The sequence below is a fragment of the Siphateles boraxobius genome, unplaced genomic scaffold (assembly GCF_051911475.1).
Source record: "Siphateles boraxobius isolate OS27281-9 unplaced genomic scaffold, OSU_SipBor_1 24, whole genome shotgun sequence".
NCBI classification, from domain to species: domain Eukaryota; kingdom Metazoa; phylum Chordata; class Actinopteri; order Cypriniformes; family Leuciscidae; genus Siphateles; species Siphateles boraxobius.
The window spans coordinates 6,994,329-7,007,209 of record NW_027508855.1 but is presented as its reverse complement, the minus strand read 5'-3'; the positions used below and the strand labels follow the sequence as shown (position 1 = coordinate 7,007,209).

The window sequence follows — 12,881 nt, the reverse complement described above, 5'->3', positions numbered from 1 at the left end:
AATAAAAGAAAGAAAAGCAACATTATCACGGCCGGTGTGATTGCAGAACAAGTTTTTCATCTGCCTGTCTTTGTTTCTTTTCTCCGTTCCTGTCCTGTCTTTTCCTTTCCTCTCCTCTTCTGTCCTCCATACTCTCCTCTGACATCCCTGCATCATTATCACCCCATTTCTCATCAGTCTCTCCTTTAGGTGTTTTAAAGGTGATGAAATGCAAAAATATAATGTTTACTAAAGTTATTTGAAAAGCGGTTATATGAGATGTAGGATACAATTCCTTTAATATGAGTTAACAGTTAACAGGGGCAAATTCACTAAACAATTTGGTAATTTTTTCACATGGTATTGCAGTGCAAAAACCTGTTTCTTATTATTCACTAACCACACACAATCCAGCTTGACCATGCGCTAAATGTACTGAAATAGCACTGCACCTAAAAGGAATAGTTCACTTAAAAATGAAAATTCTGTCATAATTTACTCACTCACCCTCAAGTTGTTGAAAAAACTATGGAAGTCAATGGGGTACATCAACTGTCTGGTAACCGACATTCTTCAAAATATCTTCCTTTGTGTTAGGCAGAAGAAAGAAATTCATACAGGTTTGAAACAACTTGAGGGTGAGTAAATGATGACAGAATTTGTAATCGTTCAGTACCATGGTATAGATCAAAGTACCTTGTTTCTTTCTGACCAGCACTTTAATATATAATTTATATGATATATATTATATATGATATTTATATGATTATACAATTTAAATGAATATAAATTATAATGATATAAAATATACAGTTATAGCTTTAACTGGCCAACATTTTCCTTTTTAGATTAACTAATTTATTTTAATAGTTCTGTGGAATGGTAAAATAATTTTCATAAGTAAAAATAATTAAAAATGCCAGTAAGTCCATGTAGTCTCTCAATTATTATGAGGTCATAATAAAATTATTTTCAAAATGCAATTAAAAATAGTTTCAGATGAAGTATTGCAGGATGTCAACTACCATTAAGTATCTCATGTCAGCCCCCCATATACCTTGACATTATTTTCCTCTAGATTTATCTTGCTTTATTTAAACATACCTCTCTTGAGAGAATACAGCAATCAGACACAGTTCATTGTGGATGACATGAAGGCGTAAAGAAAAAGGCAAATCCAAGAAAAACAATTCAATGGCAAACATATGGAAGAAATAAGAAGCAAGTTTTGTATACATATCTCATGTTCACTTTAGATTGGATTCACATGGCTGGGGAGCCCCTCCATAGGTCCTAGGGTCATTTAAAGCCCCTTCAAGTCAGTCATGGCTGTGTTAAAAGACCCTTCATACCTGTGGCCATGTTTCAAATATTATAACAGTACTAAATTCTGTACTATTTTTGAGTCTTGGGGTAAGCGATACATATGTTAGTTGATGTGTGTGTGTGTGTGTGTGTGTGTGCGTGTGTGTGTGTGTGTGTGTGTGTGCGTGAGTGAGTGACTGAGTGTGTGTGTGTGTGTGTGTGTGTGTGTGTGTGTGTGTGTGTGTGTGTGTGTGTGTGTGTGTGTGTGTGTGTGTGTGTGTGTGTGTGTGTGTGTGTGTGTGTGTGTGTGTGTTTTAGCCAAACCCTAGCACATCACTACATGCTGTGAACAAAAAATATTTTTTTACAATGTGGTCCAAGCACAAATATTTTGGCAAGTGGACTTGGGGCTCAATGCTGACTCGTCAATGTCTTCATATAGTGCCTCTTATGGCAGAAAAGTCAGCATGATGAGAAACCACATTCTTGCCAGTCATAGGCCAGCAGAATTTCACAAGAAAATTAGGCTTTGTTATAAATACAGCTTTTGGGATACTTTTGAATGTACCATTTCTGAGGTACTTAAGTGATCTGTACATTAGACAATAACATGAGATGTGTTAATAGGACGTAGCTATTCTACAACGTTTGTCTCGAGTCACAGAGTGATTTCTGTGATCTCAAAATCCTGTGATAGTGTTGTGGGATTGATTTGTTCAAAGTACCTAGAGGACCAGCTGTTCCTTTAGACCCTGGAGCCCCAGATGGACCTCTGGTACCTGCCTCTCCTTTGGGTCCTGGCAGACCTCGATACCCTTGTTTACCTACAGATACAGAGAACATGTGTAATGTGTAAGGTCTACAAAGGCATCAAAGTGAAAAGATAGCGACCAAATATGTCTGACTATTAGGCCTTTCTCAAACCTGAACCTCTTTTTTCCCCTCTCAGAGTGAGTAGACCCAGATTGTGCAAATTACTATACTTTACTTGCTGAACATTAAAGAAGACCTCCTTAGGGTGTTCACACATGTAAATTCGGACATCTTGGTTCTTTTGGTCCGGACCAAAAAAGAAAAATGATATATTCAGTGCTGGTTCAATTACCATTCAAATTATATTTAACCCCCAACCTAAAGGTATAAAAAAAACAGCTTTGGTGGGATATACAGAACTTACCGAATATCCAAAACAATGCTGTGTTCTGGGCTAAATGAGCTTGTTGTGTGTACATATGATTGTATTTCTTCAAGCTCAGAACTTGTGAAGAGCTTATATAATGTGTAAAGGAGTAAAAACACCATCAAGAATTCCTTCGTTGCACACGAACAAAGATCTACTAAAAGGAAACAGTGTTTCCGATGCCTGTAATGGCAACGTAGCTCCTATGACGAGAAAAAACAAGTATGCTTGAGCATTCTCTCCTTTTTAGGGTCATGTCTTGTGTCATCATGTCCTGTTTTTGGTTCGTTTAGATGTCTTTGGTCTGTGTTGCAATCATATTTCAGTATAACCACACTAGAGTTTGTTTGGAAGCTCCCCCTTTCAGGGGTCTGGGTCCACTTGTTTGGTGTGCATCAAGGTTAGGGTGGCAGTGTTCACACTTATTCAAATGAACTGCACTTACAGAGCAATGCACCAGAGTTTGTTTTAACTAAACCTGCCAAGTGCAAACACAACACACCCTTAAAGGGATAGTTCCCCCAAAAAATTCATTCATTCACCGTCATGTCGTTCCAAACAAACCTGTATGTATTTATTTCTTCTGCAGAACACAAAACAAGATATTTTGAAAGAATTTTAACTGTTTATGTTCACAATGAAAGCTAGCGGTGTTCAAAACAACATTGGAGTACACCGGCTTTCATTGTACGGACAAAAAACCTGAGATGTTTTTTTATTTATTTATAATTATTTATATTTGGTGGGTTCCACAGAAGAAAGAAAGTTATAGAGGAAACGACATTAGAGTGAGTAAATGGTAAAATAATCTTCGTTTTCATTATTCCCCGTCTCTGATGACTCTATCTCTTTAAGAAGGTCTCATCATCTCCTGTTGAATGCATGTTTTAATCATGGTAAAACTTTTGATCAGTCCTTACAAACTGAATGACCGAATCAAGGTTGGGCAGCAGACCTCTATTGTGAGTTTGCAGAAGTGTGTATGTGTGTTTGAGTGTGTATTTTAGATTGAACTGAATAGTGAAAAGACATAAAACAACTGACCGTCTTTACCAGGTAAGCCATCCTGGCCTTTCTCGCCCTGTGAACCTGGGACAAACACACACAAATGTACAGTTAAACAGGAAGTATAAGGATTCTCCAGATCTTAAAGCAAACTCTGCTTTAGTCTGTAAAAAAGTCAATATTTTACACTAAAGTATCTTCCAGGCCTGTCATTGGAACAGTCCCACAGCCTGATAAAAATCAGTGGATCAGTGAAGTGCCTGTTGGCAGACACAGCCTAAATAACACTGAGCTCATCATGTGAGATCATCATCTGTGACATCACTGCAGAGACAGGATTCCCTAAAGGAGTAATTTATGAACTGATACATTAATTTGTTTACACAATCACTCATGTTATTCTCCCCCTGAAAGATTTTATGATAAAATAAAATTTCCTCATGTTTCTCTCCCACCAAGCATCTGGCCATGAACACATCCACACCATTTATTTTGCAGGAACATGGCAAATTCTTAAGAGTAACACAAATCCAACAACCTGTTGTGTTACAAACACTGTCCCCTTTGAGGATAAACTGTCCCCCTCTTTGCCTTTCTCTTCCGGGATATCTTATGATAGACAACCCAACTGGACATGGAAAAAGTCCCACACAGATTTACATTCAGCTTCCCTGAAATCCTGACTGAGGCGCAGAAGAGTGAGGTACAGCTTTATGCTCTGCTAATGTCTTGATCAAACTAACTGCTTGCCAATGTCTGCTCACTTGAAAACAAGCTGGCCAAGCTATGAGCCAGGAATACATCAGGAGGAAACCAGGGACCGCTGTACCATCATTTTCACTGAAAGCTGGTTGTCTAAAACACACTGCTGTTGAGTTTTTATAGATTTATGTTTTTAAGTTGTAAGTTGTAAAGTATAAATCGAATGAGATAAAATCAAAGATTTCAAGTATTACATTTAGGCATCTTCTGAAAGAGTACTGAATCTCCTGATCAAAACACAGGCGAAAAAGAAGCAGAAACAAGCGATAGCATATGTATCAGATGCATATGTAAAATAATGCAATCATCAACATTAAACAGCATATAAATCAAAACTGCCTAAGAATGAAATGTCGACCCAGGATGAGCTATAGAAGCTTTGGGGGTGTTGATGGACTCGATCTACTCCATCTATGTTTTGATCATCGTTCTGAGTCAGATCCAGACGTAGTCTTTGACAAAAGCGATTTCCTCAAAATGTTGCTTTTTTTAAATGAAACTTTAATAATAAAAAAAGTTTGATAACTTTCTTTCAAATAACAAAAATAATCTTGAACATTTTAATACAATACACAGTAAAAACACAAGTAAACAAATGAAACAAATGTTTTAAACAGATTAAAGTGCAAGAGAAAAGAACTATAGCGAATTTTTTTAAACCTATATCTAGGTATCTTTTCTGGACTGGCATGTTTTATTTCAAATTAAAAATGTTAAATAAAATGTAAAAATGTCCATTTTGTCCACAAATGTTTGAAAATAAATAAGAAGTATTTTGTGTTCTTTGACAATCCACAGCTGTCACAATTGGCTGACATAAAGTGTCAAAGGTGGGTCTAGAACCCGGGTCAAATAAAAAAACTGGATTATTCTGCTTTTCCATAAGTGTTACGTTTTGTGAATTCGCATTTTCATTCAGCCTGTTATGCAGAATATACACAGTTCTACAAATGTGCATTCTAAAAATCTAAACAATTTGGATAATAAGATAATTCACACTTCAGTATTTTGAAATGCCCACTATATTGTGCATGTTACCGCAATATACCGCATTACCAAATTCATGCATATGTCTAATTTACATCCACGTTTTCAATTTCAAAAGGCTAAAACAATAATTGTGCATTTTAGTGATGGCCCTGCACAGCACACACAGTTTAAGAGATCCACACAAATTCCCCATGGAAGCACCAGATTCACTTTCACTCTCTCCATCTGTCTAACCAGCACATGGAAATAATCCCCTCAAGGGTAATTTGTGCCTCATCCTTCCACCACAATCCTTCATGACTGTGGTCTCTCGAATGGATAGAGGATTGACTTTGCATTGAGGTGAAGAACTTCTGGGCAACAAATCTATTCAATGTTCTGTGTGGAAAGAACTGAATTGCCCTCGATTTGCTAAATAGTTCTGCCAAGTCAGCACAGGGAGGAGGAAAGCTGTATAAGTGCGACAAGGGTTTTCTGGATTTTTCTTAACAGTCTTTCGAGTCATTTCAGAAATCTCTGAGGACCCGTCTTTTAATCTCTCCCATACTTCAAGTGATGATAGGATTGAACATGGAAAACGAGGGATAGCCATGGAGTGGGTATGGGGAATTAAGGAATGGGTATTAACTTCTAAATAGGATGTCTTTCTGCATGAAGGATGCACTTCATATAGTGCTGACATATACTGTACAAACTGAGATGATTCATCATTCTCGAAAAGTGTGATTTGATGTCATCAGAGGGAGAAATGGGACAACTACACTATCCATGATCTTAAAGAAAGATCCACCAATCAGAGAAGGGCTACCCTGGACAAATCAGTGACAGTGCACTTCCATGTAGTTCTTTGCCTTTTTTTCTTCTTCTTTGTTTTCTATTCTAATAAATTTGAATTGATAATCTTTCACATCAGGTGTACACACATCTAATATTACTCTATGTGTGGGTAGAAAAAAATACAGTCAACATTTTCCAGTTTAATATTTTGATAAATTGCTTTGGCTTTAGTACAATACCAAAAGTATAAAAGCCAATTATTATGCAAATATAATATAAGCCAAATCCTAATATCATGCTTTTTTCACTTGGTAAAAACAATATATATATACACATCGTTCAAATGTCTGGGGTCAGTTAGTTAGTTAGTTTAGTATACATTAAATTGATCAAAAGTGACAGAAAAGACATAATGTTATAAAGATTTCTATTTGAAATAAATGAAGTTTAATGCTATTAACTTTCTATCCATCAAAAAGTCAAAAAAATTGACCATACCTTCCATAAAAATACAAAGCAGCAAATCTGTTTTCAACATTGATAATGAAAAGAAATGTTTCTTGAGCAACAAATCAGCATATTAGAATGATTTCAAAAGTGACACTGAATAGATTATTTATATTTTAGGGAGGAGATCATCTTATTTTGGAGTCCTTTTCTTAAAATTTGTTAACATTCGTACAGCGAAATTGAATGGAAAACTATTCCCAGAACAAAGGCGGCTTAAAAAGTCTGTGGTTACTGTTGTGCTCTATTGCCAACAGTTTGGCTGGTGGAAATGACATCTGTGACACAGTGTCAAGTGCAGTCCTACAGTTTTTCATACACAACTAGCCCCTTTAAATCTTCACAAGCCTCTTTAATGTTTCAGTACTACATCTCTATGGCAACCAGTGATGAATTGGTGCGATTCAAAGCCTTATGCACCATGGCATTCCCCCAAAAAAACACCCACCGCCATCAACGCTCACACAGTCAAATACACACACAATTTAAATCTACTCTAATCTCTCTGCAGTGAAATCCCCAACAACTGTGCTGGGAGATAAATGAAATGTAGGTGGGTTCTGGGATTATCATTATTGTTATAGGGAATGGGATTATCTCCACATGTTTATTGGCTAATAAAGTTTTCTCCTTAACTGGATGTAAATGGATCCAGTCCTGAACAGTCATTATGAATACACTGCAAAAAGATATGATCTTAGCTGTGATCAAATGCGTGGCCTTGAACGCTTGACTTTGGCATTGAAAGTGCAATGCTCTGTTGTTTAAAAATACAGAAAAAGTTGCCTTTTGTTACCTTTTGTGTAATGAACATTTTTGCTCTGTTAAAATCAATGGAACAGGAATGCATGCTTCACATGTAGTCTTAGAACCAACACCACCACTACATCTGCACTTTAATCTGTAACACAAAGAGATAAACATACCTGCAGGACCCTGAGCCCCAGGAGCACCTTTAGCAGGTGGCGCCCCCATCAGGGAGGAGGAATCATGTTCATTTTTTAACTCCGTTTGACGATGAGAGGTGGATGCAGGGGCAGTAAGAAGCTGAACCTGGGAGAAAGAGCGACAGGAAGAGAAAGAGAAGGCATAAAGAGTGATCGATCAAACAATGTTAAATAGGAATTGTTTTAATGATAATGAAGGACAGGAGTGATGAGGACACCGCATCATCAAACACTGAGGTACAAATAAACAAAGCTATCAGTGGACACAATTCATTCTTAGTGAATTCCCCCTGAAAGCTCAGAGTGAAAGATATGACTTTACCTTGGCCTCCAGAGAGCTCACACGATCTGTGAGGGCAGTGATACGACTGCAATTCAGACAGTCTGAGAGAGAGGAACGAAAGAGAGAAAGTGGGGGACAGAGACAAAGAGACAAACCATAATCAATTAGATCAATAACAGCTTTCAAAGTGTCCCTTCCAAGGTGAGTTCTTTTTAAAGAGAGTTGTGTTGTTTACAAAGTTTTCTGCACAAATCTCTTTAGCACTTGTCAGTTTTTGACTAAGAATAAACTAAATATGCATTCTAAAAAACTAATTAGGAATTAGTTTCAAAGAACCAAGAACTGCACTCAAAATGGCCAACACAGATGGACTGTTTACTGTTACAAGCTGGTTACATCATTAAGTCTTGCAACTAAGGGCCAAGGGTACAATTTATAACAGTTCCAGATGGACAAGTTGCTTTAAAGGTGTTTTATGAGCGCTTTTGTCTTTATTGGGCTTTTCCTTTGCTGAAGTGGAGCATATTTTGAGTTGATAATGGAGATTAGAGGTTTGATTCTTACTCGAGATCTGTTCTCCTGTTTTAGCAGCATGTTTCAGAAATGTACCCTGTTTCCTTACAGCCTCCTGGGCGACCAGGTTACTTGATGATCCTGCATACAGAGAGTCAATTGGAAAGATGAAGACAAGAAGCAATTTGATACTATATTTATTGTACAGTAGTGACATTTTTTTTAAACCAACACTGTAAAAGTGACGTGTAAATACAACTAATGCACCAAATCAGCATATTATAAAGATTTCTGAAGGATCATGTGACACTGAAAGCTGGAGTAATGGTGCCATCACAGGAATAAATTACTTTTTAAAAAATATATTGAAATAGAAAACAGTTTTTACCGCTTTTCATCAATGTTTTACTGTATTTTTGATCAAATAAATGTTTTAAAATCTAAAAAAGACACCAGACTTTTAAACAGTACATTCTGTTTTACAACCAACCAACCAACCTTTTTTTTTTTTTTTCCAGAATTTCTCTGTCCGGATCAAATTTGAAGCCAAGCAGCAGTATGTATTTAACTCATGGCTTTGGCTCTGTATAGGGATAGTTACGCTCTGAAAAGCACTAATAATGCTGCTTCATATCTGCAGGAAAGGCACTGAGGGGCCTCCCTGACAGGTAAGCCCACACAGAACCCTGGCACGAGGGGAAGGAAGGGTCCACAGGGGTGGGCTGAACAGGATACAAATGTGGAGGGAGAAACCTGGAATCGATTTTCATAAGAGGAACTAATCTTTGGGTATTATATGTTTAATTTTGGCTTATATTAAATCATTTTATGACAGTTTTTCCTCTATCTTCATAGTGATCTTGAGGAGGACAAAGTTACTTGGGAGACAGAATAAGATAGAGGCTGAATTTTAAAACAATGGTTTCCTTGTACCGTTCAAATAACCCCAGTTCATATTCACCAACTCCTCTCTTTCTTTCTCTTCTTGTATCTCTTTTTTTCAAGGTAGTGAGAAGTTTTAATGCTCCCTGGACTGACATGATTCAGATTACTTCAGCAAATGTCTCTTATATTAGGCAGTCTGTGGCTAGCTCAGGTGCTCCAGACATAAACAACTGACCCAGTTCAGAGCTTCATTACTGGCAAGGGACAGGAAGTCTGCTCAGCCGGTCTGATGTAGCTGAACCACAGCAGCAGCAGGACCAGAACCAATGAAGTGGCACCTGCCTTGTTCTCAGACCTGGTAAAAGAATCTTGGTCTTGGATTCTCAAAGTGAAAAAGTAATGGGGTCATATGACCAACTCAGGATGTTAGAAAAATACCGCAATGGAAAAGAAAAATTAGACACTTTTTTAGATTTTCAAGAATTTTTTTTCAATAGGCTTAGGCTGCCAGTCTTGGTGGGTACATCAAAACAGAATTCTAAGCGGTAGAAAAAATGTTTGTGTTAAATAAACCTCACCAGTGGAGAGAAGGGGATGGTTACAGTTCTGCAGTTAAACCATGAAACATCAATGTTCCCTTCAGAAACCTCTTTTGATTTACTTTTTGTGTGTATAGAGGAGACAGAAAGGACATTTCCCATAATGCACTGCTCTAATGGTTGTTTTGTTTCAAATGGCCTTGTGATTTTAAAATATAGACTTTTCCACCTCTCTAATCAGGGCAAGTCTTATACCAAAAGCAACTCTACACAAAAACCTATCTTAACTACATCTAAATGCTAACAACCTTCCATCTCCCAGCAATGACATTGGATGGATAATTCACCCCAAAATTGTCCACACTGCTCTTTTCCATATAGCAAATGCATTTAGAGACCAGGGGCTGTCAAACTTTTGTCCAAAAAATACAAAAAAATGCACCAGTTTTGATTTGCTTTTGGGTGCTTTTTTTGTGCTAATTTTTAGAACATAACAGACACAGATTAGAGTTTATTTTTGTTTTATGAAAAAGAATAACCTGCTGTTCCACAAAATATATTATTTTGTCTGTGGATTACAAAGGAGACAGGGATGAGTAGATGATGACATAATTTTCATTTTGTGTGAACTATCCTTTTAAAACAAACCTAAATCTTATTTTTAAATGTAAATCCAACCAAATTTAATGATATACATCAGGGGTGTCCAGTTCTGCTCCTGGGAAGCCACTGTCCTGCAAAGTTTAGCTTCAACCCTAATTAAACACACATGAACCAGCTAATCAAGGTCGAGTTTGGAAACCCCTGATATGCTTATAGCTCCATTCATCTACCTATTACATTTAGGATATGAATCAGTATATTTTGATCAAAGTTTACATTCATCATAAGAATACTGAGCTGAGTGAGAGTCCATCCACCCCTAGATTTGAAATATCCCTACTTGGACTATTAATATACTTCACCTTACGAGTGCCAAGAGTCACGTCAACCTGCAAATGTGTGAGAGATGACCTCTGAACCCTGGGTGTGTGTGGATGTATACTAGGTGGGAGCAGCCGTCGATTTTATCAGCTGGTTTTTAATAACTAAGTTTCCTCTGAGTCTTAAAGGAGCAGAGGGGATGGTGACATCAGAGCATGTAATAAAATCTAACTCTCTAAGCTGTAAGAGGTCAGAAGAGGTGCGTGAATGTGTGTGTTTTTGCCCGTATGTTGGATAATTCAAGGGTTGGAAGCTCTTAACACCATTGCAAGGTCACTTCCTGTTAAGAAGTTTGGGAAAAAGCTGGATGGGGTTATCAGCAAGTTCATTTGACTAAAATATCACAGAGGGGAAAGAGTATCCCCAGTACTGGAAAAACACAGTCAATTCTCTTTTTGCCTTCAGGAACAGCATGAAGTGTGGGAGTATTTATCCTGAGAGGTTTTCCTGTTTATCAGCTTATATACAATTAGAGAAGTTTGTGGAAGGAAGCGCCTGGCGTTTTTTTTTGTGTGTGTGAGTGTGTATGTTTGTTTGTGTGTGTGTGTGTGTGAGGCCTGAGTTATGATGCAGTGTGTGGGGCTACACATGTGTTCAGTTAAGTGTGGGGGCACTTATTTTGAAAGACTGTCCATTACACATTAAACCAACTGGTCTTACTGTTGCACTTATCTCATACAGCTGAGTCTTCATCTTTCTAATCACTGGACAGAAAGAGAGTCATCATACAGAGATCATTCATACAAGCAGCTGAGGAAACAGAGGTGTGTCCCTGGAGAATTATGGGTATGCAGTGGGCCACTATAACTCACAGGAATATTGTTCCTTGCTCAGCCCTGAATTTAATAATGGCCCAAGGTCAGCCCTTAATACTCCTCTCAAAATAAAAATAAACCAAGGCACACTTTGTCACAGGACGTCACAGAAAGTTCATCCTCTAGAGAAGTGATCCCAATTCTAAACCTAATCTTAACCATTAACAACAAAAATAACAAGAAAATCATAGGCTGATAAGAATGGGGAGAAATCCACTGACCCAAGTTCTAACAAGGATTTCCTTTATTCCAAACAAAAGTCTTGGAGTTTCTTTTTCTTTTATAATTATGATAAAAAAAACAATTTTTCTGTTTCATTCCAAAATTTTCTATGTAAAGAAAACAAAATAAGTATTAAATAATACATCACAAAAATATACATTTAAATTTAGCTAAAAAAAAACATTCGAATATGTAAAAAAAAAAACTTATCTATGGGTGGTTACAGTCTCCTATTTAAAGAGTCAGGTGCCACTGTCTGCATGTCAAGGTAAATTCAGTAAGGAATACCCTTAATACTGAACTAAAATCAGCTTTGAGAGTCTAGATCCATTAGAAGAGCTAAAACAAGACAAAATCCATTTTACAAAGACAACACTTTGCTGTGATGAATAAACATCTGAAGGGTTTCGTGCGCAAACTAAACTGAGGCTTTATTTAACCTGATTAAACTCTGAGTATAGTAGAGAGGAGAAATGAGGCTGGCCGGGCACACAGCTGTAGACGAACGGTGAGAAATAACAGGGAAAATAAGAAGTCTCCATCCATCTCTGTCAGAGAAGACTGCTGCCCTCAGCACCACAAGCTCATTAGAGACCAGGTGGAAGGGATGAAAGCAGGTGAGGTGGGTGTGTATGTCTGCATGAGGGTGTGTGTGTGGGATGGAGAAGTTTAAGTCATGCTCGCTCTTTTTTCATCAGATCCGCCCTATAGAATGACAAAGTCTACAGGGAGTCGCTTGTGCTGAGAAAGCACTCTGTGTTTTAAGATAGAGTGGAGACCTTATGTCTCTCTCTCTCTCTCTCTCTGTTAAACACAGACTACATTGTTTCTGAGCTCTTCAGAATAAGTGCCCATATAGCTCAAGGTCGAAAGGGACCGCTGATGTTCATAATCACCCTCGAGCCGTATGGACATTAACCCACAACTTCAAGAGACATTCCGTCCCTGACTTTCTTTCACCCGCAGAACACAAAAGATATTTTAAAGAATGTTTTTGTCCATACAATGAGAGTAAATATGGTACAAAACAAAATTAGACCCCATTGACACACTGTATGAACCAGAAAAAGAAAGTCATATAGGTTTAGGCATGACATGACGTGACGGTGAGTAAATGACAGAGATGTCCCTAAGATCGGAAACAGATGTATTTGCAAAAAGCAGCACACACCTGCCCCAAAAACATAT

The 12,881-nt window shown here is 37.5% G+C and overlaps 1 protein-coding gene across 3 annotated transcripts in view; it reads right to left on the bottom strand.

Moving 5' to 3' along the window:
• emid1 (EMI domain containing 1) overlaps window positions 1-12,881 on the bottom strand; it is a 67,610-nt gene that overhangs the window by 12,263 nt on the left and 42,466 nt on the right. For all 3 annotated transcript variants that reach the window (XR_013206840.1, XM_077241059.1, XM_077241058.1), the window contains exons 4-8: window positions 8,300-8,389; window positions 7,775-7,836; window positions 7,432-7,558; window positions 3,509-3,553; window positions 2,010-2,108 (exon numbers count right to left, since the gene is read on the bottom strand). Coding sequence is in view for 2 of the 3 variants with exons in the window: in XM_077241059.1 (XP_077097174.1) it covers window positions 2,010-2,108; window positions 3,509-3,553; window positions 7,432-7,558; window positions 7,775-7,836; window positions 8,300-8,389 (423 nt within the window). In the remaining variant the exon portion in view is untranslated. The remainder of the gene's footprint in view (window positions 1-2,009; window positions 2,109-3,508; window positions 3,554-7,431; window positions 7,559-7,774; window positions 7,837-8,299; window positions 8,390-12,881) is intronic.